The sequence below is a fragment of the Aythya marila genome (assembly GCF_965140915.1).
Source record: "Aythya marila genome assembly, chromosome: 4".
NCBI classification, from domain to species: Eukaryota; Metazoa; Chordata; class Aves; order Anseriformes; family Anatidae; genus Aythya; species Aythya marila.
The window spans coordinates 3,096,070-3,122,261 of NC_139045.1; the positions used below are offsets into that span (position 1 = coordinate 3,096,070).

General features: G+C 39.1%; 1 protein-coding gene across 24 annotated transcripts in view; it reads right to left on the reverse strand.

Annotated features, from left to right (window-relative positions):
• Positions 1 to 26,192, reverse strand: part of ANK2 (ankyrin 2) — a 336,396-nt gene that overhangs the window by 130,954 nt on the left and 179,250 nt on the right. For all 24 annotated transcript variants that reach the window (XM_082759087.1, XM_082759101.1, XM_082759095.1 and 21 more), the window contains 3 exons: positions 14,059 to 14,160; positions 2,640 to 2,738; positions 1,212 to 1,310 (listed from right to left, as the gene is read on the reverse strand). In XM_082759087.1, coding sequence (XP_082615213.1) covers positions 1,212 to 1,310; positions 2,640 to 2,738; positions 14,059 to 14,160 — 300 coding nt within the window. The remainder of the gene's footprint in view (positions 1 to 1,211; positions 1,311 to 2,639; positions 2,739 to 14,058; positions 14,161 to 26,192) is intronic.

Consider the following 26,192-nt stretch of genomic DNA (forward strand, 5'->3'; position numbering starts at 1 on the left):
AGCTAAGGGTCATTATTTTGCCTATAGACAGTAAGTGCTAGGAAAATTCAATTTGAAATTAATCTACCCCTGAAGCGTGACTTGTTTTCCTCCTTGTCATAGCTTACACCATTACTGCAAAAATGGTATTTGCAATCATTGAATGACGCACTTGAACTCAACTGGAACACTGTTAGCTCAATGATTTATTTCTGGGAATGTCACAAGCAGACAAGATGAGTTAGAAAGATGTTGCTGGGATAAAGATGGCAGTTTCTATATCATATAGTCCTCATCTGTACCATACATCCTGTTCTCTATAGCTACAGACAGTTGCCATAGTTAAGAAAGAAGAATTTACAAACATTAACCAAACAATTTATTGATAAATTGTTCCTAATCCTCAACAGAGGAAACAGCGTGCATCTTAAATATGCATAAGGATAACTTGGCCAACTGCTCCGTAGTGATAATAGTGTGTCTGTCTGAGGGCTGAGGATATGGGAACAGTTAGCTCAGAAAACAAACCATCATCTAGCTACTCTGCAGTGTGCTGTTCACCGCAAATCGCGCACATGTTGTTTACAGCTCTGAAATCACAGCAGGGAGGCAGCTGCCGCTACAGCCTTGCCCAAACTGGAGAGAGAACTGGCCATCAGTCAGTCTCGGCAACATCACCACCTTCTCTGGTACGTTTTGGAAGAATAGACAGGCTTCATGTCAGTGGAAATAACAGGGATCTTTTGGTTGGTTTGCCCACCAGGACAAGGTGGATTTCCCAAATTCAAATGTACATTTCAAACTTTTGAAATAGATTCTATCTGATCCCAGAAAGAATGAGTTCAGAAGCCTGAGTAAGTTATCTGCAAATGTCTAGCCCACAAATAACCATGTAAAACAATTTTATAAATCAAGTCTGAGAATTTATGTTCCTCACTATGGCACACCAAATATAAGGAAAACATATGATGTAATATGTCTACACTTTGCAGGATTTCTGAAACAAACAATGTATTGTTAAGAGATTTCAATCAACAAAAATGTGAGTTTATATATCACACAGTGAGCACATACCTTCATTTTGTTATTTACTTTTATTTTACTTACTGAGCAGTGAACACCGGGTCAGGTGTGGCATCAAAAGAGTTTGGAATCACCGCCTAGCACCTCGGATCTACTTCATTACATTTCACCAAATAACTTTTAGAAGACAAAGGAAAACAGCATCATACCTGAGACTGTGCATTAATATTGGCTCCTTCCTTAACCAGAACTTTGACAACTTCAGTTTGTCCTGCTAAGGATGCAATGTGTAGGGCTGTATTCCCTTTCTGTTATAAAGAGGGAAAAAGCAAAAGACATTACCTTCTTTAGGAATCATTTTAACCAGCGGTTCTTTCATAATATCCAGCATGCAGGCCTTAAATTTTTAAGTACAGTTTTACCTTACATTTTCATGATATTCCATAACCATCAAAGGGATAGAACTGGTAGCAGCAACCATGAAGATTTCTTTGGTGGTTGTTCAACACTTACATCCCAACATAACTTTTGAGTGAAATTACAGAATTTGATTTGGGTTTGGAACAAACTTCTAGATAAGGTATAATACGGGCTAACAGGTTTTTTTAATTCAGTTCTAGAGATCATGCCCCGTAGAATGCAGCTGAAAGGAGTCTAGGAATCCTAAAGTTCAAGCAGTGAATCACGTGTAAAATGCGATTTCCTAGTACAAGGCCCAAAAGGAGGATATAACTTAAGTGACAGAAACCAATCTTTTAGAAGTGGAAGATAACCCTTTTGTTTTTCCCCGTTCTCTAATCTGCATAAAATTAAAATGTGTATTCTTGAAAGTTGTTCACTTCAAGTTGAGACGAAGTGCATAATAAAAAACATCTCTCGAAAACAGCAGCAGCATGGTAGACAGCTGCTTCTGTACGAGTCTTGTATTTTTTCCAGGCCAATCTCCCATCCCCAGCTTTTTAAATTACTTTATTAAACAATCAAGACCAGGTGCCTAAGGCTCATAAAAGAAAAGCAAAACCCCAAAGTCCCATCTGGAAGCTGGCAGTTCTATCAGCAGCTTCACTGAGGGGTGACTTAAAGATGTTTTTGAAGGAAGGAGGGAACTTCTGTTTTTCTTTCAGTGACAGAAATGAGAAGTTCAGCAAGAAGCACTTTGAGCTGATGACCAAGTGCCAACCTTGATGGAGATCCTGTACATCAGCAATCATGAAAAAAGAATCCCACAGGGACACAGTGGCAGTAACTTAATGCAAAGACTGGGCATATATCTCTGTCTGGATAAGATATATTCATTTATCAATTTTCACAGATTTGAAAAAATCTACTGTTTTAAGCTATATTCACTCAATTGTCATTGGAAATAATAAATTTGGCATCACTTCTTTTTTTTTTTTTTTTTTTTTTAAATTCTTCCCCTGAAAACAGATTGTGTAAGTAATCTTCCCCTTTTCAATTGGAACTGACGAGCATCAGCCAATAACATTGATACAGACCATAATGGAAACAGCACTGTAAATATCAATGAAGTATTTATACCATCATCTTATTTTGTACTTTAATAACTTTTTCTAAATTTCTCCCTTGTATCTGAGTTACTCGTTTTGTAAATAAACGTACAGACATGTGTCAATTACCTTAGTGGCAGAATCCACAGCCGACCCTCTTTCCAATAATTCTTGTACCAGTCCCACATGGCCTTCTTTAGCTGCCAGGTGCAGAGCATTGAGTCCATTCTGTAAGCACAAGGGCCATATCAGTTACAAATATCAGTTCTGAAGATACACGTTCCTACCTTACCCTGGTATAAGACGAAGATTAGTAGCTGGAATACTGTTACATCTGCTAGCTGACTGTCTACATAAGTCAGATATTTTGGACTTGGCCAGTTAAGCCAAGGCGCTGTGTGACAAAGCTTCTCATAGCAACAGACATCAAAACAAACCATGTTTTCAGCCAGCAAATTCTCCTAAGAGATTCCTTCCTCCCTTATAGTTCCACATTTCCCTGGACCACTACACCTTGGGAGCCCATTATTTCCAAATTTGAGTGCACATCTAGCTTATACTTACTGTAATTTGATCTGTCCCTACTGAGGCATTACCATCAGTGAGAAATCACTAGACTTAGACAAATTTACACAGGATGTGTCTATTGAATTACGATACTTCCAGGCTGAGGTAGCTGTCCTGAACCCTGGACTCTCCCCCCTTTTTCTCTGGAATAACTGGTATCAGTCAGAAGACCACTCTCACAAGTAGATCAAAACAGGATTATATGTGACTTGCAAGGTGTACCGGTCTTTGACTTGGTACATCTGCTGGTTTCTGATGAGCAGGTCTTCACTAAACTTGGTGGATTTGTAACCTCATTCAAAAAGAACAAGAAAATGATTGAAAGGAGCACTAGGATTTTCAGGGGGAAAAAAAATCTAATAAAATTAACACTTAAATCCCTCTCATATTAAATAGGATACTTTATCTCCTATAAATTCCAGCTACGGAAACTGTATCTTCCTCTTCCTATTATCCCTATTCCACCCACGGGAAATATAAAATGGCAGTCTATTGTAACAGAACAGCCAGCCTATTTTTCACAATCCTGTGTTATTTCTCACAGTACATCAGGCAGGTGACAGCACCAGACACTGCCGTTGCCCTCAAGCCCTCTGCTGTTTTCCACATTGCAAGCATCACAAGCGGCACTCAGGTATCTGCGTAACTCGCAGCACGTTGAGCGCTCTGTAGCTTTTATCACTTGTCTCGCAGTAGTTGGTAGTCACTTAAATTATGAAACCAACAAGCAGCTTTCTACTCTTTTATTTGCCCATCCTCAGAGGCAGCTTGAGCTCGTAATTCCTGGTGGGATTTTAAAGCACTTAGCACTTCACAGGAGGCATTTAATGGGAGTGGGTCCAATGGCTGCCGACACTCCAGTCCAGATGCGTTTCTGAAGTAAATCCATTTAATTCTACATTCATGCAACACCAACAGATTTTGTGGTCAAATTCAGAAGTGCAGCTGTGAGGAAAGCCAAGGAACTGAAGGAAAGCTACATTCACAAGCTGCCAAAAGGCAAAGAATACCCTCATGCAGCCTGGTAGCTCGGAAATGTTACTGGGAAATGTGGTTTCAAATCCCATTATGCGGGTGAAGCAGCAGTAACCAGATCCTTCTTACTCCACAGGAACAACCCTACCACAGCACTGCAGAGTCCAAGGCTGGCAACAGGGCCATGTCTGGGATCAGGAATATAATTTAAGTCAAAATTTATGTGGTGAGGTTGACCATAACCATCAGGATGACTAGGACTGTACATGTCAGTGATTTATTTTTTGCAAGCTGCAAACATTTCAGGCAGCTCTGATCTTCCTTGTTTTTAATCTCAGCTGAGTATAAAATAACCACAACTACTACCTACAACAGTTGTAAGTTTTGAAGTAGTATTTGGTGAGGAAACACACAGTGCCCTTCTCATTGCTTGAAAACAAAGACCTGTTCTCATCTAGTAAATTAGTCCTCAACACTTTCTATGCGAGTATGAACAGCAACTTTGACTCCATCCAGTTGGACACAGCTGATGTATTTCTGAGGTCTGTATCAGCCTTTTTTCACTCCGTGCAGGCAGACTGAACTCCACAAATGACAGCACAGAAACCGAAACACTGCATGGCCTACACAAGCTATGTGCACTCACACGCCTCTGGCTGCAGGAAGTTCAGCACGAGCTGCTGCCTTGCACTCACACCAACAGACTGTGGAGAAAGGAAAGCTCGTCCTGGTGCTAAATTAGAAGCAAACCCTTAAAATATTGTTATTTGTACCGGAGAGAGATAGCTAATGCCACCACATTAAGTAACTGAAAGCTAATGCTGCTGAACAGATTAAGTTTCTTTGCAATATTACTTATTTATCGTATTTATTAAAACATAAGCAACATGAATACAGTGAGGTCTAGTAAAAAGACTACAGAAACAAACTCCAGCACAAACAGTTCCTACGGTACGCATTCAGATTCTGTAATTACTTAAACCAAGCAGCAGCAGAAGCAAGCATTGCACTTTGAATGTTAAGGGCCCGCACGACTGAAGCCTTAAAGCAAGCTTTGTTCCTCCGTAATCAGCACCAATGCTGTAATTATGTCCCGGCCCACAAGGCTGATCCCTGCTACTTATGATGATGGAAGCTCAGATTTAATCAATGCAACTCCTCCGTTCCTGTCAGCCACATTCTTGTACTGCAGAAAAACAAAGGTTTCTGACACTTCCCTTTTCTCTCCTGTGCCTACCAAAACGTTGTGGGTGGGGGAGAGATGAAGTTAGTCGTCTGCTAAGCACAACCATACCGCATTTGGGCTGCTCCTCCCAGCAGAGCAGACATATACCATAACTACCTTTTCTTTCCAGAGGCTCATTTGTAATTCTGACTCCCATAAAAGAACATAATACTCAACCTCACCAGCTTGGCTGTTCAAGTGCTTCCCTGCAGAGCCTGATTCCCTCAGTCCTTTTTCTCCTCTGCCACCGAGCTAGAGGTTTTGGCATTCTGCATCCCACGGAGTGCTACGAGCATGCACGCGTACCACTACTGCTCACAGCACTTCTAGTGTTACCCTACACATTTTCACCAGAAAAGCCTCCAAATGTCCTGTTAAGTCCAGGGAAAATTGCCAAACTTTTCTAATCCATCTGAATTTCACTTGCTTTCTTTTCTGGACGACTGGCACCAGGTATCACTGCTGTCATCTGAAGATCACCTGAGGAAGTCCATGGTACTTTTGCCTTTGAAGTGAGCTGCAGCAGGACCAGCCCCTCGCTGAATGGATGCTCTTCAGGCCACTGCCTGGTGCAATTACTGCTCCTGGCACAGCGCTCGGATTGCTGTTGCATCCAGCAGCACTAATAGCTTGTACTATTCCTGTCTAACCCAAAGCAAACTGACCCTGCAGAAAGGTGACTTCTTGGCAGAGCACCACAGCAATCTACAGTTGAAGGAACATTTAAAATCAGCACTGGTACCAGAAGAATTGCTTCTGCTTCTCCTGTATCTTGCTGTTACATGCTTCACAACAGCAGGAAGCAAGAATGTATATTAACAAACGTAACCCTCTACTTTACACTACAAGTCTGACCCCGTGTAATTCGCAGTGACTTTGAAGGAAGTTGGGATGTGACACTATGCAGAAGGTGCTGCAGGTGTCAGAGTTTCTAATCACTCCTGCCTTTGCAACACAAAGTCAGAATGACATTTATGAAACTTACAGAAAAAGCATCATGAAAGTCAATAAAATTGAAAAATTTAAATCTGACTTTTGAATATTTTGACATTCTCTTGAAGCATGAAATACAATGCACTTCCATCGAGTTGCTGCCACTGATGTTGTGTTCACTGGCTTAAACATCTGCTAACAGGCCAATAGCAAACCATAATTTACAAACACAATCGAAGTTAAAAAGTATTTTTTAATATTTTTTTTTTTTTAAATAAAAAGCTCTGCATGGTTGTGCTAACTTCTGCACATGTTTCAACAACTTCTTACAGAGTTAAGAGGGCATCTGAGCTCACCAGTAGAGCCTTAGACTAAAAGACAGCATCACAATCTTTGTCATCACAGTCAAACACTTTTCTCCATCTAAGATATTGGCCTAAGGTTGCTGCAAATAGTCTCCTTTGAATAAATCTCTCAGGCAACTCAAAAGTGGATGTGGTCAGGCTCTTTTCTAGAAGGGTTTGGGAGAGGGCACACTGGAGAACTGCACATGGATTTCTCCACTCAAAAAGTCTTTTGAACTTTTTTTCCCAAAATATCACAAAGAAATAAAACAGAGGGTGGCGAAAGAAAAAAAAAAAATCAGATTATGAAAATTCCCCCTTTATGTTGCTTTGTAGCCTATGAATTAATGAAAATGAATTAACCTACTGAGTTATCAACAAGTGATAGTGTCGACCTCATTATGACTGGAGTGCTCCTTCAGTCTATAGTTAGCACTACTAGGAGTGTTCGCTGCTAAATGAGGGAGTAATTAATAGCTGGTGCTCTGTCTTCCTGAGACTCAAGCAATAAAAACACCAACCAAACTATGAAGAAACCATCAAAATGAGAGCAAAAGTCAAACAGATCTAAGTTTTTAAAGCCTTGGAGCTGGAGACCCCTCCAGAATACCTAACGTTTGAGCCCTCTTCTCTTCTGGGTATCAGACTTGGCATTCACTCCTTGTCAGTACAGAAGACCTAATCGAAACAAATGTCAAAAGTCCATCACGCATTTTTCCTTTCATGAAACTAATTTTTAATACTGTGAAAACTGACAAACCTCAAGGACAAGGCAGGGAAACATTACTGTAAGTTGCATTTTGGACTAACAATTCTCTTTCAAAACACAGCAGACTGCCGATGAACCCTTAGACTTGTGGGTCTAATTTCTGCTGGAGCTTGGAGCTGCCAAAGTAAAAGGGCTTTATAAATGCGTACTATAAAAGTATAGTTCATTTTCCTAGCCAACATTATGAGTGTTGATTCACACACTTCAGAAGCAAGTTGGTTCTTCTTGCTATATTAACGAGAAATAACAGCCATGTCTTAAAATACCTAGGTTCATAAAATAGAGAAAATAGCCTTAAAGGAATCATATTTCTAATGCTTATCAGTTTTTCAACCTATAAAATACTAATTATTAGATTTTTTTTTAAAGGGACTATTTAAAGGCAGGTAATTTTGCCCACGGACATTTCTAAATCTCTCCAGAAATAAAGAAATATCAATGATTTATGATTTCCAGAACAGATAATTGTGCTTGAATTCAGATTAAAGGGAAAATTCCATAATAATCTAACTTGACATGAGCTGAAGGTAGCATTCAACAAAACATAATTATGTAACAACTAATCCCTGCATTTAGTATACTCAGAAACATTAAATTCCACCAGATTTTGGAAGCAATTAAACTGGGGAAATATTTTTATCATTTATAAAGATAGCTCTGTGAAAATTTAGGATCTGATAAACAACTGCTAAAACCAAAGAAAGCATTTTCTTGTGCTACCTCTGTCCAGGAAAGCTTATTCTTAACATTACTTATTGTTTACTGAATTGGCATCTAGTTTAAAAATAGCGTTATACTGAGAAAAAAAATGCATATAGGCTTCATGTTTTAAAAACTATGCAGATACCCAACTCTTTTAAAATAAATTACATTTCCTATGTTTTGCAGAGTGTGTTAGGTTTTCCCATTAGACTGCTGGGACACAACCTGGAGACACCCCACTGAAACCCCTTGAAGGAGGAGGAATAACTGAGGCTTCAGCAGCAGCTGCCATGCCTTATTCCCTACCCTCTAGAAGAAAAGTATGCTTCCAGTCCTAATAAAACTTAAAACACACCAGTGATGCTTACTGATTTAATGGAAGGTGGCGGTCTTAGTTATTGAAAGCTAAGTGAACCCAATTCAGACAGCTTTGTGAGCAATTTCTTGTAATTTCTAGAGCTGGAGTTTGCAGGAAGCTAAAATGGCTGTATGAGCTCAATGCATGGCAAAGGCTAAGAAATCATACTCTCTAGCCCTGACGATGTAGGAGGCCCATCACAGTTCATTCTTTGTGCTTGGGAAGCCCCTGAGAATAATCAGTGTCCTCAGGGAAACAGATTATCCAGTACACAGAGGAAAGCTTTTCCTAGCTTACCAGGCCTCAGGCATTCCAAACAATTTTATTTATAGGTCTGAAGGGATTATTTAAATATTTTCCATTTTGTACTACTTGTCAAAAGCTCAAGACTTCATATAGTGTAGAAAATTCCTGAGTCAACCCAAATGTCAGGTAATATTAATTATTGAATAATATAAAATTTTACTTTTTTTTTTTGCACAACAGTCAACTTTTTTTTTCCCCTACCCTGATAAACGCAGGTATAAAACCAGATTTGATCTTAACCGTAAAGCAAAACCACAGATTCTAAAAGTTAGCAGTGGTATCATCATCTGTCATCCAGGGATGTTTTATCTTTTCAGATATTAATTCTATCTTATCACATATAATTCTTTATAAGAAATTATGCAGCATCTATTCTTCTGCATTTACATATTGTGTTTGCATTTATCTGGCTCTGATTTCACCTATAAGTGTCAATGTATAAGAAGCCACTGCTTTGCACAATAGTGTTAACATGCCCTTACAAAAGAGGAACTTTGTTACCCAGTTTCAGAAGGGAGCTACTTTTCAAAGAAGATGAATCTATAGCAACCCTGGTCATGCTCTGCTCTAAGCAATCAAGAGAAAATGAACACTAGAAAAAACTAAAAAACTTTTGATGTTTCCAAGTGATTATCATGTTAAATATTCTCTGTCCTAAGGGTGGGTCTTTTTGCTAATATTGCTGCTTATTGCTAAGACTTAAAATTTATTGGATGTATTCAAAAATATTTTTGAGAAGTACTTCTGAGAGAAGAGCAAAAGAACCCAGGTCTAGATTTGATCCCTCCTAACTGCATACCTTGAAGTTCACCAACTTCTGTGCCCGGTAATACAGCAAGCATTTTCTTGACAGGATGTCCTTTAATGAAACTTTCTTCTAGATAGCAAGAAAAGATTGTCTCTATATGTTTTCAATAAGGAGCACATATAAAGCCCCGGTTCTTCTCCTGTTCATCATTAAATTTTTTGACACAGACAGCAAACAGTACCTCTCTCACTTTTATGTCCTAACTTCCATTTGACATATGCCTGCTGTAATAATCTGCAGCTTTCAGCTTCCTTCAGCAAGGAAGACAATATCTCGAAATATTTTAGATCATTTCATTTCTTATTCTTCCATCTACTCTTTTCCAGAAATGAACAGTGTCCACCACTGTGGGCTTTTTGAGTTAGTTTTGACATTTCACCATCATTGCCAGCATTATCTGACATTCTCCAACAGAATATTTTTTTAAATGCATACTTTTTCTAAGTCTGAATGTCAGCATGTATCAGAAAGGGGCAAGGAATTTTACTGAGGATTTCTTGGTGGTATGCATAAAGTTTTGGATAGCATAAAGCTCCAGTGCAGGAAAACAGCCTTCTTCAGGCTAGCGGCAAGCTGCATTCTTAAATTAAACTAATTAGGATTTAAATGTAGTTTTAAAATGAATGTGTAGGTAATTTACTAGAGAATTAAGGATCTAAAGAAGTTGAGAATACAAAAAAACTTTAAAAAGGTATCCCCTTGCCCCAGATTCCTGTCAGCACAAGGTCTCCCTAGAGCAGGCTGGGCACCCCGCACCAGGCCCCACCTGCCCCTAGGCCTTCTCCTGGGCCCGCGTGGAGCACCAAGTCCCAAAGACATGGTTTGTGCTATTTTTTTCTGGGTGAGACTTCCTGAAACAACACAAATTGTGTACCATATTAAAGAAGAGTTGCATTTCTTGTTTGTGTCCTTTAGCATGGTGCCATGAGGAAGCTGTGCACTACATGGTGGACAACCTGGGACAAGGCCTTTGGGACCGAGGTTTGCATGGGTGGTACTGGAGAACCACCGGGTGCTTCAGTAACTCAGTGTTGGGACATATTTCAAATTGGAACATAACATAATGCAGCAGCATGTTCAGTCTTTTCCTTTGCTCCCCAGCTTTCCCTGAATAAATGCTTTTTACCAGGTGAATGCTTCTTCTCTACAGCTCTTCACTGTTGCAGTAAAACAGAATAAATTGTGCTGTCAACACGTCCAACCTGATGCTGTAGGCTATGAACACAAACATTCGCTGAAGTTTCTATTCACCTGGGGCACTGAAATTTTAGTCCATCTCATGAGGCATGAGTTACAAAGTAGAGCTAATATGAAATTTCTACTGAATGATTTACTCATTTTCATGTTATCTAAAAACAATATTTAGAAGCAATTTTACTTCCCAAATTTCTAGGCATTGTCCACTTTGTTGTCATTTTGATCAAATCTGGTTTTTAGTTATGAGAAATGCATTCACCATAAAGCTTGAGCTCTCAAATCCCCATTCAGAGAAATGCCATTGACTTCACTCGAATGTCAAGACATTTTGCAGGCCTGCTGCAGACACTTACTTGCATACTTATTTTAAGTCACAGTTACCATGCTCTTAAATTTGATAGTACTAGTCACTCATTGCAAACTTAGATCCCTGGGCTATGAAGCAAAAGTAATTGGATTTATAGAATAGAGTTACCAAAGACCCAATCTAAAATGTTCTATCACGTTGCAGTCATATCAATGGTGGAACCCTAATAGTGTGTTTTTACAGTACTAGTAATTTCTCTGAAGTGAGAGGCAGCACTTTAAGCACAAAATGTAAGTACCTTTTTATGGCCATATCTAAAACAATTTACTTTATAGAGAACATTGAGTGGCAATAAAAACATATCTAAATAGTGTTAAAAGCATATTTGAGTTTACAGTTTTCCAAAACTGTTTTTTGAAAAAAGAATAAAAATCATGGCTATTCTAACCATCTGAGGGTAATCAGGATTGCAATGCTAATTATCAGTTGACTAGAGATTCTGCAACTGAGCTTCAAGATGTTAATCTGCTTGGACACAAGTTAGCTGGTCAGCTAAAAATACTACCCACTGACCGTTTACTTGCAGGCTGAGATCTCACAAAAATAGCAGGGGAAGCCTCACACTTCCGCACCCCAGGTCACTGGGGATCAGGTGCTTCACGTGGGACAGCGTGATTAAAGGCTAAGGAAAATCCATGGGCTGACCATACTGCTTTCAATGTGATAAACTAGCATTCAATGTTTCTATAATGCCCAGGCTGTCTTGTGCCATTTCTACCATAGGAGTGCAGGTTTTGAATTGGATTTTATCTTGCTCTTGGTGAAACAATTACCTCTACAGTTCCAGCAAATGTTCTTAGGGGAGAAGGCTGGCACTGAGGAATACTAAACCTCCTGCTGCTTCCCTTGAACTTGAAAATGAAGACGTGTTTTAGAACCCACTGAAAATATCTGAGGTCATGCACTAAATATGCAGTTGCAAAAAAATCCTTCTAAACTTTTATGAAGGCCAAGATAGAATTTCAGCATTAAATAGCCAACAGACAAAGGAAGTCCTCATTAGAGCTGAACAACAATGGAATCACCTTTCTTTTCTTCAGTAAAACACATACTTTCCATCATGTTTCTGTCTTTAGGTTATTAAGTGATGCTTAGTTGGTACTTTTTTTCACCATAAAATAGAAAAAAAAATTTTGAAAAAAAAAATAATTAAGAGTTTGTGTACACGTAAATAATGAGGTTCTAAACTTGTTTACTGAAACATTAACTGAATGTTCTGAATAAAAATACATTAACAAAATTCACAGATATTGTGCAAATTTAATAATTTATTTTGCTAACATCTGCTGTCCTTGGTATGAATTATTCAATTCCTAGCCCATTCCCCAGCATTCATATTCATTTAATGAACAATCCAAGCAATAACAAGCCCTGAAAAACTAAGTATAAAACTGAAAACACAGACTGCTTCTATATTTTGGAAAAAGGTATCAACATATTGCAAATAGTGTCAGAATAATTTATTTTGGAGAAGCCAAAATTCTAAGTTTGTTACAAATTTAAACCTATAATTTCTTTGTTAAGGTATTGCCATTATTATCATATCATTGAGAGCATGTCCTGGAAGATAACTCTTGTTTTAGGTATGACAGAAACCCCAGACTCTAAAAATTCCCCCGTGCTTAAACATAATAATACAACAAATGTGAAAATCTTTACCAGAAACTTCTTTAGGTGACTGAAAAATGTTTTTGCAATTCAATTTAGAAATCTAGTCACACACTAACACATTCATCTTCGCAAATTATTGCCTGAGAAGATATTGTTAGTCTCAATCAGCTCCACTTTTATTATTCCTTCAAGCACACCTTCCTTTAAAACTTTCAGGCAGTGCCTTCACACATAAGCATTAGGATACCACTACACAATTTTCAACTTCCTCCTTGGCTCTGCAAACAATGCCAGTCCACACTGTCGTTCAGACAAATGTTTGCAACAAATTTCTTTTAAATTATCCCCTACAGCTACACAGATGCTAGAGAAGAAGTATTCAAAATAGCTTAAAACAAAACAAAACCATAAACCTGACAGCTGGCATGCTGCAGAATTTATTAATCACAGCTATCTGACAGATGAGCAGAGGATGGTAGCATACATGCTGCAATACCTATTGATTCCCAACCAATATTAGGGATTCAATATTAGGGATTCTTTGGAGAAAATAGTATCTTTCATTAATACGGGGCAATGCCCATTACCTGGGGACCTATGTTTCATTACAATTAAAATGGACACACTAAACAAAAAGTGTTATCTAACAGTGGAGAAAAGAAAAAAAAAGAAAAAAAAAAGTGAATGTCAGCAGAGTCCCAATTCTACAAACAAAAGAATGAGGCTATCAGTATAGAGAAAAAAAAGTTGTACGACGAGTGGGCCTCAGCTTTCCAAACCTGCTGTTCAGACAGTGTTCAGTCTTAGCACAGTCACAGCAATACAAAACCAAGGGGACCAGGAGCAAGGTGGATTTTGCAAAACACAGATGCCCCAGAACATTTACCCAACCAGCCAAAAATACTGACAACCTTCAACTTGATATCCAGGCTTACTTTCATTGTACTTACCAGTATCTGAAGAATACTACATAGCAACTTCCTTAACTAGAATAAAACATTTTTGCATAACTTGAGTATTTTGAGGAATATATATAGTGCTCACTGTTGCAGTTAGAAATGGAACTTCACAACATTAGGTCCATTTGTGTCAGACTACCAAAACATACCTTAAATTTTGATTACAGGTACTCCACTAACGTATATATCCAAACCTGCAGGATACTAGTGAGAAAGAGGAGCCCAAAAAGGTCTATGCAAAACTTTACAAAAGCAGCACAATTCTATAAGCACTGACTGCTTTCTGTAGGAAAATCCCACTGAAGAGCAAGCCTAAAAACATAGCTTGAGATAAATCAAAACATCTATCTTGCCTGAAAAAAAATAGGTTTGGCACTGTGGGTCCTGCACTTCACTCTTGTGAAGTTGTGTCCTTCAAATATCTTACCTGATTACATGTATTAATGTCTATTCCACTTTTCAGGTATTCCACTACTTTGTCCAGATTGCCAGCTCTGGCAGCTCGGAGAAAGCTTGCATTGCTGTCAGACTGTAAAAACACAAGAAGACAAACAACTCTAGTTAGCTCCTGTTTAAAAGAGACCACAGTTTCATCACAGTGAAAGGTTTCCACATTTTATGTTGCAGGTTAATAAATATTGTGAAGACTTTATATTGCATCTGTATTAACATACGGATACATCTAAACAGGGCGATACTGGCACAAAAGAACTGCCAACCTGCCAAAGTGAGCAAAAAAGTGCAATAATTGCTGAAGTTCAAAATTGAGGAAGAAGCAATGACAAGACAGAAATCACAGTAAATCATATTAAACAATAAGAAAAAAAAAATATGTATCAAACTTCCTAGGCATAGTTTTCTGCATATGCGCTCAAAACTAAGGAAAAGAATTACCCTGTTGTTATTGGTTAAGATACTTAACAAAACATACGTTGGCTTTGGATTTGTACTTGGCATATGAAGTTTTATCACTACAATGCTTGTTCACGCAAATTCACTGGCTTAGCACAGTGGCACGTACTGGAGAAAATATCCAAGAGCAAAAAAAATCCAGTGAATAGACTTTATCAGCTGTGACGCAAACTGGGACATGATAAATGGGTAAAAAAAATACATAATTAAAAAAAAAAAAAAAAAAACAAACATAAAACTGAGCAGGAGTGCAACTGTAGCTAACCATGGAACAAAGCGGATGAAGTACTCAAGCCTGAATATCCAAATCCAGGATAATGTGGCAAACATGCTTGCTCATAAACTGCCTGCACTCGTAAATCCACACTCAAAGTCCCTTCAGCATTATGGGTGGGGAAAAAAAAAAAAAAAAAAAAAAAAAAAAGTTTTCATTTTTGAGCTAAGTTTTGGGATGTCCCGTTAAGCAAGGGAGCATGAAATGTTTCCACCCTCTCACCTTTGTCAACCACAATGCCACGAAGGCTATCTGAACTCAGCACACACGTCGGTGTTCACCCACGTGCAAACCCACATGCAGGTAAATTGGCTATTAATGCAACTGCTGATTCCAGGAGAACAAAAAGTTGTGCAACAGAGGTGGTATTCGAACAGAATTAGCATTAGGGAACGCACACAGAGACAGTAATAGCTTTCATACTTCAAATAGGTAAACTGTAGGAGTGGGTTTGAGAAGGGGGGCAAGGCTGCTCGGTGGGCACGTGGTTAGAGGTGCCTCATCCCACTTCACCTCCCTGCCAGAAGGGAAACCTCTCTTTAGCATCCTGGGAGTACCCTGAAAGCCTCCCAGTATCAGCTTATTAACACTGATCGACAAAGCAATTTATTTTGGTCACCCGATCCATTCCAGTGCATGTATTTTGGTTGCCCTGCTTATCACACTGCACGAACTCACTTCACAGCCACCGATTCCAACCTATTTTAATCTGCAACAGATGGATGTCATCAAAATGATTCTTTTTTACAACTGCGCTACATGCCAAGACAAGAATATTTCCTTTTAAATTCCTTTCAGCAAACTGCAGCACATTTTCCACATCTTTTCCCGTTAAGAAAACAGACCGTGCTTCTGAACACGCAGCGGGGTGAAGAGAAAGGTAGCACAGGAACTCACACTGACAGAAACCTCTTGCAGCTTCAGGCCGGAGTCAATCAAGCATTTTGATTTCAGCAGGCCCTTGCAGGAGATCCCAGTTAAGGCTGAAGAACAACTATTAGCACTGCACCACCTCCTGTGTTGCGTACGCGCGCACACACACAAATACAAAATTGTATTTCAAAATGTGAATGTCTTTGAAAAACCAACTACATTGGTAAAAATGTTAACCACAATCACGTACTAGAGCACACGAGATAAATTCTGACACTCCTGAAATCAATGGGAAAAGCATCTTTGCCCTAAATAGGGCACACATTTTGCCTTTTGTCCCATTTTTAATCATACTTTACTACAACATATTAACATGCCAAACCTGAAATCGTCTGGTTTTATGCTATTAGAAGTTGTTAAGGGAGAATGACACTACAAACATCTACAACTTCTTTTTTATTAGAGATAAATCCATCAGAGCTAGTTTTTCTTTCCCAGAATAACATGAAAGGCTAAAAACCTTAAGCTCTCAATTATTGCCAGAAGCTCAGATGGCAGCTAGCATATTAATATATTTCATTTGTTTCTGTCTAAGGAGATGCAAACAGCACTTTTAAAGTAGATTCTCATTTCCTTGGTGCATACTTTTGTCATCTCAAAATTACTGCAGTGCACATCACTTCAGGACTCCTTGCGTACACCTGAGCATTGATCAAAATGCAGAATAAACACTTCTCGTCTACGTGAAGAATTATTACGAATTAGTTATACAGGATTAACCCCCTGCGCAGGAACTTTTATAAGCAGCATCTCTTGCTGTGTATGTTCCCATTGTGAAATAACAGTGCTTGACAGCGGAGAGAAGAGCCATAGGATTGCTAAAATCCCAGTGAAACACAAGATCTTGATGCTCCTTGGAGGTGCCTTGAAAATACCAGAGCGCATAATCTTTCTTTTCTTTTTAAATGTACTTTCTCAAGATAACACATACTGATATCATATTAGACGAATATAATTGTGACTGTTCTCTTTATAGTCCTGCCTATCCTATTGCAAAAGGTTCTCACAGGCTCTCATGAAAAGTATAAGCAAAGCAACTGACCACACGCCCAACATGACTGATGCCTAAAGCATCACCATGTGCTTACGCAGAGCCAAATACTTAACAGTCAGGAGTATGAGAGTCAATGGAGACTATATCAAATGACAGAGAGGGTCTCCTCTGCTCTTTTTTATTACTTGAACAAGCAAAGGTATTAGGAATCAATGGAAAATATCATGCTATGGCACAGAGGAAGCAAGCGAGCTCATCATGCCTGGCATTTTCACAGCCTGTCTTGCATGACATTTCCACCACAGTGTCTCAGATGACGAGCCACCATCGTCTAGGGTGTCGTATTATTCCATACAAAAATGATGTTCTTATTTAAATCAAACTCAAACACACAACTAAATGACACGAAGCAGTTCAGCTGCTTCGCATACAAATTCATGCACAAATATCAGTGAGTGCTGGCAGCTGAAGGAGCATCCAAAGGTTCAACACCGTGTTTTAAAGCTTGGAAATCCTACGAGTTAGGAGTAACTCATATCTCTATTTTCTTTCCTGGTCTGGTTGTCAACTCTAATTTTCAGTAGGTCATCGGCAGTTTCTCCTTTTCCCCGTGCTATCAAGGTCTTCAAAAAGCATTTTTGTCAGGACTGCGCTCTCAGCAATTTACTCACTTTGGCACATCACAAATTCATATCCATTTTGAGAAAATTGTCTCAGTAGTCAGCAGCAGCAGCAGTTTTCTATACCTTTACCATGCTAGGAACCCATGATTTGTGATCTGTGGACTTTTCCAATTAATTCAGTAATCTCATGAAATATTTTGTTTCCGTAAATGCAGATTTTTGCTTGAATTCATGATGCATTTCTGTGGCACAGAAGCTGGAATACTGCTCTTCATTAGCTTGTTGGCTGGTGAAGACGAACTGTCAACAAACTGTCTTTCAAAAATACTTCCTTTACAAGAAAGAAAATTAAGACATGGTGCCAGAAACCATTGCATCCTATGATATTTAACATGTCATCTCTCCCTGTGTACACACCTCTGAGATTTTTAGGAGTTATACGCCTATATGTGGGTCATATGCAGAAGCAAGCACTCTACTAATAATAAGAAGAAAAGATTACAGAACACAAGTATGTGGTAAGCAGCTACCAGCAAGGCCATGAACATGCGAAGCTGGCAATGTGGGAAATTCAGATATTAACACACTGATTTGCAAAGTCTCAGCTGGCATCTTGGCACATCCCTTGGGGTTCAGGTCATTCGAGTTAGGGACCACTTTGCTTACATGGGGCCACTAAGACTGCAATTTAATCCCTGTGTTATTAACATGCTATTAAAACAAGGTACAGAGGGCTGCATAATGCTTCCCTGGTATTTTATATCATGTAACAATGGTATAAAATAACCTGGCTGAAGTAGCAAGCTTTATTTAATGTACTTTTTTTGAGACAACTATGCTGTACGGTGAAAAATGTGCTATTAACAGTAGCTAACATTAACTTTTGAAGGGCAAATAGAGAAATTTCACAGCAACCAAGATTGAATCTGGGCTATTTATTTGCAGCTGTACAGATACCAAATATTGCTCACAGACTAGGTCAATAGACATTGTTAAAACGAAACAACAAAACCAGCCAAACAACAGAAAGCAATGTTCCAATACATCTGCTGTGAGAGAGCACTACAAGTCTTTAATGACTATCTTTTAGGTTAACCTTAGAATCACAGACTCATTAGGGTTGGAAAAGACCTCCAAGATCATCTGGTCCAACCATGCCCCTACCACCAATGTCACCCACTAAACCACGTCCCTAAGCACTAGGTCCAGCCTTTCCTTCTTTGTTAACTTTTGACTGAGGATAAATTAACTTCAGCCAGAAATGAGAATTTTCCAGAACACTACAAACAAATAAGCTACAATGCAGAAATTCATCGTAACCTTAGGTATTCTCAAAGGAGAAGGCAAAAGCGTTGTCTGTAAGTAGCTAGTTGTCAGACATTACATATGAAAATGTAAGAGAGAAAGGACAGAATGCACATTATCTGATTTAAAAAAGGCTGTGGATCCAAATTCTTTCATGCTAATTGCAATGCCAGAATATTGCCTGAATTTGAAACATGTCTCAGAGAGCCTGAGTAACTAAAACTTCTATGGAAATCAGTGTTTTATATTCAGATAGCCAGAAAGCTTCCCTTCTGGGTCCTCTGTCCTCCCTCTGGTTGCCATTCCTGGCTCAGCACACCACATCACTTACAGCACATACCATGCGCCTGCTTCTCAAATGCATTTTATAGATATGTGTAAAAATAAATCATGGTGCGTAGTGTTGAAGTCATATGCTGTACCAAACTCCTAGGTATTTCTCAGCATATTCAGATTTCCTGGTAAAAAACAGTTCTGTGCTTAACAAGAAAAGATTGGGGTGTAGGAGCATTCAGTTTTCTGTAACTGAAAACTGCTTTCATGATAGCATTATTCAAACCATCCACACAAGTCCTTGGAAATCATTTCTATAGTAAAATTATTCCAGAAGGTTGGCTTTTATTTTTTTTTTCTCCAGATAAGGAGAATGAACCAATGCCTATCCATAATCAGAAACACCTCCATGCGAGAACAGTCAAGCAACAAGAACTATTGAACATTTATTAATTGAATGACAGGAAAACAGAAGTCAAAACTGGTGCAAAGTAAACAAATAATAGTTTTACACCTTAATTTAGCATTTTTGATTTCTGTAAGTTTTGTATGTGTCAAGGTTTGCATCCGAAAATGAATAACCCTTTTAAACTTACCTTTCCAGCACGCACTCTGTGACATTCTACTTGGATTTTATGGAGAAAATTTAACCAGCCATAACTTTTGAAGAGTCTGGCCCTGCAAAAACTGGTTGTAGCTTGCATGTATTATATAAATCAAGACATTCAAACTACTAATAGTTATAAAAAGGTCCACATTAAATTGAACCCTCTATTATTGTTGTACATAAAATCAGCATTAAGACAGAATTAGTCAATGCATCAACCTTCAGGTTTATCTGACTGTTGATGCCATTTACAAACTCCAGAACAGTGAGGAGGTGTTTGTTCAACAGCTGCTTCTATAATTAGTAAAATGCTGAAGGCTTGTTAACTGTTTTTTCTTCATTAAAAAGCTCTTAATTGACTGGTGGCTCATCATGTTAATATATTCAGGTAACGCCTGGGGTTGAGAATTCAGCCCACCACAGACAGAAAGTTGCGTCACCTAAACTCAGATTTTTGTGGCTTCTTGATGTTATTCGGTACTTAAAAGACACAAGGAAATAAAAATGACAGCGATGTAAACATATTCCATTATTTTTTTATTATGAGCGTCAATTTCTGCTCGTACCCTTGAGGCAACCACTAATTTTTTTCCCAATTGGCTTGGCTATTCTCTGATTTCAGCAACCATCTGCTCAAACCAGCCATGGTTTAATTGGGTGCAACTCCACAAAGCAACACAGATGAGGTGTTACCATGACCCAACTCATTTCTCACATATGTATCTTTTGCCAGTTTGGTCACTTTTTCCATACCAGCATCCAAATGTAAAAAGATAGGACTTGAAAAGGAATGTTTTTTCCCAAGAAATGCTTTCTGTAAACCTTGCCAGCTACTCATATTTCGTCTTTTGCACCCTGATTTTGTTTTTTTTTATATGGGGCTGAAAGTGCTGCTGCTATCCGAAGGACATCACAGTAGAACAGCGGTGATTTTGTGAATTACAAGCCTAAGATGCAGCTCTGACTGCAAGGCTACAAAGGCTTTTTCCTTTTTCTTTTCTTCTCTTTTCTTTTACTAAACCATCGCAGCAGAGTTTCAGACTGCAGTTCTGACACTCATGCTAAAACATGAGCTAAGTCTTGCACTTGCAATGGCATAACTCTTTTTGGTAATTGGTAAATGTTTTTAATAATGTTTTTATTTAAAATAATGTTTTCATTTAAAAATATTTTTAATAATGTTTTTAATAACAGTAATGGAAACATACTTTCCCCAGCTTTTAACAAAGTAATGTTCATCATCTGAAAGAAAAGAAATACAATAGGGCTTTACTTTCAAGGCCACTTCCAACCCCTTCAATTCTGTGATTCTGTGATTCCTTTGCTAAGTATGTTTTCCTTCTGTTATTTTGCGGAAAGACACGAAGGAAGATAGATTAAATGTCAGGTCTTAAAGAAATTATAGTATCTGAATTTCTGGATGAACAGCGTGCCCTATTTCCTTATAACAATTTCAAAAAAAGAAAAAAAAAACACATAGTTTTTCCCATTCAAGCGTGTAAAAGTACTTCAGATCTAATTCATTTTGCTGTGTACCTTTGCTTGCATAGTTTGTTAATCAACCACTGAACTAAAAAGCCCACAGATCTAAAATGACAGTCGTAATTAAACAAGTATGTCTCTTTCATAACCTAAAGCATCCTCTTGTCCAGAAAAAAGACACAACTTTCCTTACAATAAAGTAACCTGATAATTTTCTTTTTCAGAGAGAGAAAATGAATCATAGGAACAATGAAGTACAAACAGGAAGACAAGTCTCCAGAGACAAAAGATCACCAGCAAGCCAAGTATCCTCTATCAAGATATTGCTAACAACATCAAAAAATTGATTATTTTAATCCCAGGGGTCTAAGTATATGTAATAAATACCACATTTATTTATCTGTCTAGGTTGGCAGTGATGGTTATAAATTGGGAAAATATAAATATTCTTTTAAGTACATATGCACATGAATAATTTCAGGCAGTTTGAATATTTAAAACAATTAATCCTGGAAAGTTATGAAGGAGATGGAGAAGTTGGCATGACTCTCGCTGGCACTGAGCTGGCCCCGCGGCTGGAGCTGCCCTCCCCGTAGCGTTGCACACAGCACGTGCACAGGCCCAAACTTCGCAAAAAAGACTATTGCTATTTACAGCAAAAAGTGCTGCGTAATAACAAGACGGTGAAATAGCTGTAAGTAAAGGAAAAGCTTTTGTGCTATACACTATGTACAACCTTGGATTAAAACATTCAGTGGTTTCAAATCAAAACAAGTTTGCACATATTTAAACTCAGAAACCAATTGCCCAGTACAGGTGGCTGTGCTAGAGGTGATGGGATTCACAGGTGGCCCTTCCCCTCCTGTGCTCCTCAAGGTGAATACTGTCTCATCAGACCTACTACAGGACATGGAGGAGCCAAGACTATACAGTGCCAAGGTAGGTGGGAAGACTGATGTCGTTGCATCCATTACACATACTGGTAAAAGCTTTCTTATGGCTGCAGCCAGACAAGAGACAACAAGGCTGCAGCCAAAAGAAGACATAATGTGTAATGATATTCAAGACTTAGAGTGTCCTCGAGAAATTAATTTCGCTGGTATCACCAGACGTGGAAAGAGCCGCTGCAAAGAAGAAGCTAAGAAAATAAAACTCAGTCAAGGAATGCATTACGATGCACATCCATTATAAAATTACAATTGTGTTATAATGCCATTATTCCCATATTGATGGGAAAATTCCCAATTATTTTAAGGGATGACTTTCATTCTACATTTGTCGTTACACTGAAACCCCTTCAATTCCTTTGCAAACTCCTTTTTGAAATTCCAGCATTTGCAGAATACCTTTTTTTCCAGCCATTCTTTTCTTTCCACTGGAATGTACAAATGTTTAATCAGTTTGGGCTTGTTTAACCAGGGGAAGAATAAAGGACTACATTCAGCAAATCTTGCTTCAGACTTAGCTTGTTTTTTAACACATCTTTGGGTCCAATAGATCTCAAATTAAACATGTTCTTTGCTGAAGGATGGATGCATGTTTAGCTGTTTTCTTGAGTTTGGCCCAATATTAGAAACAGCAGCAGCAAAAGAGGAAGAGAAAACTAATGCAAAATCAACCCTTCCTTGAGCCAAGAAGCAAATGTCTTCTATAAACCCTTTATGACACTTAGCTGCCACAGACATCTGTAGGAGTCCTCCCACCACGTTCATTAATTTGACATACTGGACCCACTGCCAGCTGACTTTTACTATGTCAATGAAGGATTTGTGAGAACAGAGGCAAAACTGCATAGTTTTCTATGCAAAAGAATAGAAGTCTTTTTAACCCAGCTGGAGTTTCCTTCAAATTACTGTATTTGTAATGATATGTTATTTTAATCCATACTCATTTTAAAGTATAAAGCAACATCAATAACAGGGTCCTAATCTAGAACAGCACTTCAGTACTAGCTGAACTTCAGGCACGTGTTATCCCTGATGTCCCACTGGGCTTAGTCATGTCCTTAAAAACAAACATTTTGGTATAAATCCCAGCTTGGAAACAATGTGTTCACGTCTAAGATCAGGAGGAATGTAAAAATAGAATCTCAACAGCATCTGGAAAACACAGTCTAGATTTAAAAAAAAAAAAAAAAAAGAGAGAAAGAAAAAAGAGAAAGAACAAAGAAAAAAAAAAGACTTGGTTTCAATAAACTTGAATGAAAGTATCGTTTTGTCATTTCCAGAAACAACAAGGATTATGGTATGTTCACAAATGAGCCACAGGATCATTGTAATGTCTCCTGTATGACACTCCCACATTCTGAAGTCTCTTAAATACTGATATGGAACCAAGATTTCTGCTAAATTAATGGAATAGTATTAAAGGAAGCAATAATATTTAGGATCACCTGGACACCGTGTATTGAGATTTTGAGGTGTTTGGAACACCTTCAGAACTTGGCAGACATCTACATGTTTTCTGTGGCAAGTTGCCATTACTAATGATGTCCCTAAATAGAGAAGTAATGATGTGAGAACACCTCTAGAAAGAATTAGGATGCCATTCCAAACATACCTAACAGAAATTTGTTTTTAACTTGGTTAACAAAAATCTAGCCTGCAAATGAAGTTTATGACAGACTGCTGACAAAGAATTCTGTCACTATCATTAATTTTTCATCCTTTTCTATCCCTTGTCTTATCTCTGGAGGGCCATTTTCTAAAAAAAGAAACGTACTAACACCATCAGGGCTAATGAATCAGACAGCTTTACTTACCTAAACACCATTAACCGATTGGCCATTGATTCAAATTTACCGGTACCATAAACAGAAAAAATGATTTCATGTTCCTCTGAGATGGACTAAAATAGATGCAAACAAAATGGGTGTTACTGAAAGGCAGCAGTTCCTAACTCCGTGCCAGTTCTGCCAGCAAGACTCATTTAAGCACCTTACTGTACAGAAAGGTAAAACAGACACTGAAGTAGTAAATGAAGAATTTTTAGCTCTATCCCTCTATCCACTGGGAGAGGCAAGGTTTCCTTTAGTAGATTTTTTTAAAATAGCCCAGTACCCAGCATGGATGGTTTCCTTTTGTCTCTTCACATTATTAGCTAATTCCCAATCAACTGGGAATTACACCGGAAGGTTACGTAAAGCAGACAAAACCTTTCTCCTCCTTAACTGGGACATTTGCTGGGTGTACATTTGCTACGATGTTAATCAGTCATCGTTTCCCCTGAATTCTGACCATAGCAGTACCTGTGAAATAAAACTCCTGTAATCCTGGGGCCAAACCTCAAATAATCCAGCTCAGGGCAGCAGAGGAAAGCACCAGTTTCACCTGACTACACCTGTATGAAAGTTACATTGCTCATTCAAGCAGGTCATACAGGCTACCTATAATATCAAATTATATGTAATGATGATAATAATAATAATAATAATAACATGGTACTTCCTAAAAGCAGTTAATTCCACATCAATGTTAAGAGTCTAAAAAATGTAGAAGGAATAACTCTGTGGCTGGAAAGCCCCTGTTTTGGAAATCTGTAACTCCCACTTCTGACCTGCTTAACAGCTTCAAACTTGCTGGCTAGGCTCCCCACGCTGTAGTTACGGCACAGGAGTCTGGACCACGAGTCCTACTCCCCCACCTCCCTGGGCAACCCGCCCCAACGCCTGACCGCTCTGTCTGAGCAGACATGTCTCCTCATTTTCCACCTAAACCTCCCCTGGCACAACTCGAGGCCATTCCCTCTGGTCCTATCAGTGGTTATCTGTGAGCAGAGGCCGACCCCAGCTCCCCACCCCTTCCCTTCAGGCAGTTGCAGAGAGCAATGAGGCCTGCTCCGAGCCTCCCCTTCCCCAGCCCAACCCCCCCCAGCTCCCTCAGCCGCCCCTCACAGGCCTTGTGCTCCAGGCCCCTCACCAGCTCCGTAGCCCTGCTCTGGGCACACTGCAGGGCCTCGATGTCCTTCTGGTACTGAGGGGCCCAAACCTGAACACAGCACCCGAGGTGGGTGCGGCCCTGTTGGTTGTGGTGGTTTTTACAAAGTTGAACTCAGTATCAGCATCTGACTCCCCACTTGAGAGTTATTTAGCACCATATGGTCAATTCAGGATAGTCAAGCAAACATGTTCCTGATTTCCCCAGCAAGGTGGGTCTGAAGCAGCAGGCTGTATTTGATCTTAGCTTAGAAAAGATTAGATTTTGCACTGTAGTTCTGCCACATGAACTGGCTGAGTACCAGCTGAATTATTCTGACCCTCCTATTTGGTACTAGAGCCTTCCTACTCAGCTCAAGGTGGCACTGCCCTTCGGAGGAGACCAGGACAGTGTGCGTGGCCACACACACACACACACCCCAAAAAAAAAAAAAAAAAAAAAGCAGAGGAAGCCCTGAGCACTGTGCTGCACAAAGCACTGTGCTGGATATGACATTCCTGCTTGGGAAAAGGCAATGCACGATTTCTCCCCTCAGAAGACAGCTTGATTGGCATCTCTGATCTACAGACCTTTTCTTAACCATTTTTATAAGGAATCATAAAAATAAATATACTGAGGTACTGTACACCTTCTTAGGGAAATAAGGTAATTCTTTGCAATCCCCCAAAGGAGCGTAACTGAATCCAGAGCAACTCGGTCAGTGCTCACCAGAGCCAAACAAAGCCAGGCCCTTACGATGAAATGCACTGAAGCCATTATCAAAGTGCCTGATCTCTGCCTGCTATGAAAAGCTCTGAAGGCTGAACTGAGAAGTATCCAAAAAAAAAAAAAAAAAATCACATGCTGCTGGATTTGGCTCGCTCCTGCCTCCTCAAAGAGCTGACCTTATCCAGAAGGACAGCCTGGTGACTGTACATTCGAAGAGGGAGGGAGAGCTGTTGCAGAGTTCGCTTCTTTGTGCATTTCTTATCACAGGGAACCTCCACACGCTACCTAACAGCATCAGGCCACTCACCTTAAGGGAAATACTACAATGCCCATCCAAACCAAAATAACATAAGATCTACATATTCAGCAATGCCTCCCAGCACGCCGGGAAGATCTGAGCTCCCACTGCCCTCCCTGACTGCATGCTTCCCACCGTGACTGCTGGAGCTCAGCTGTTAATTCAACCCAAAGCTGCTCACACCTCAAACATGTATTCTGGGACAGAGCAGCACTTC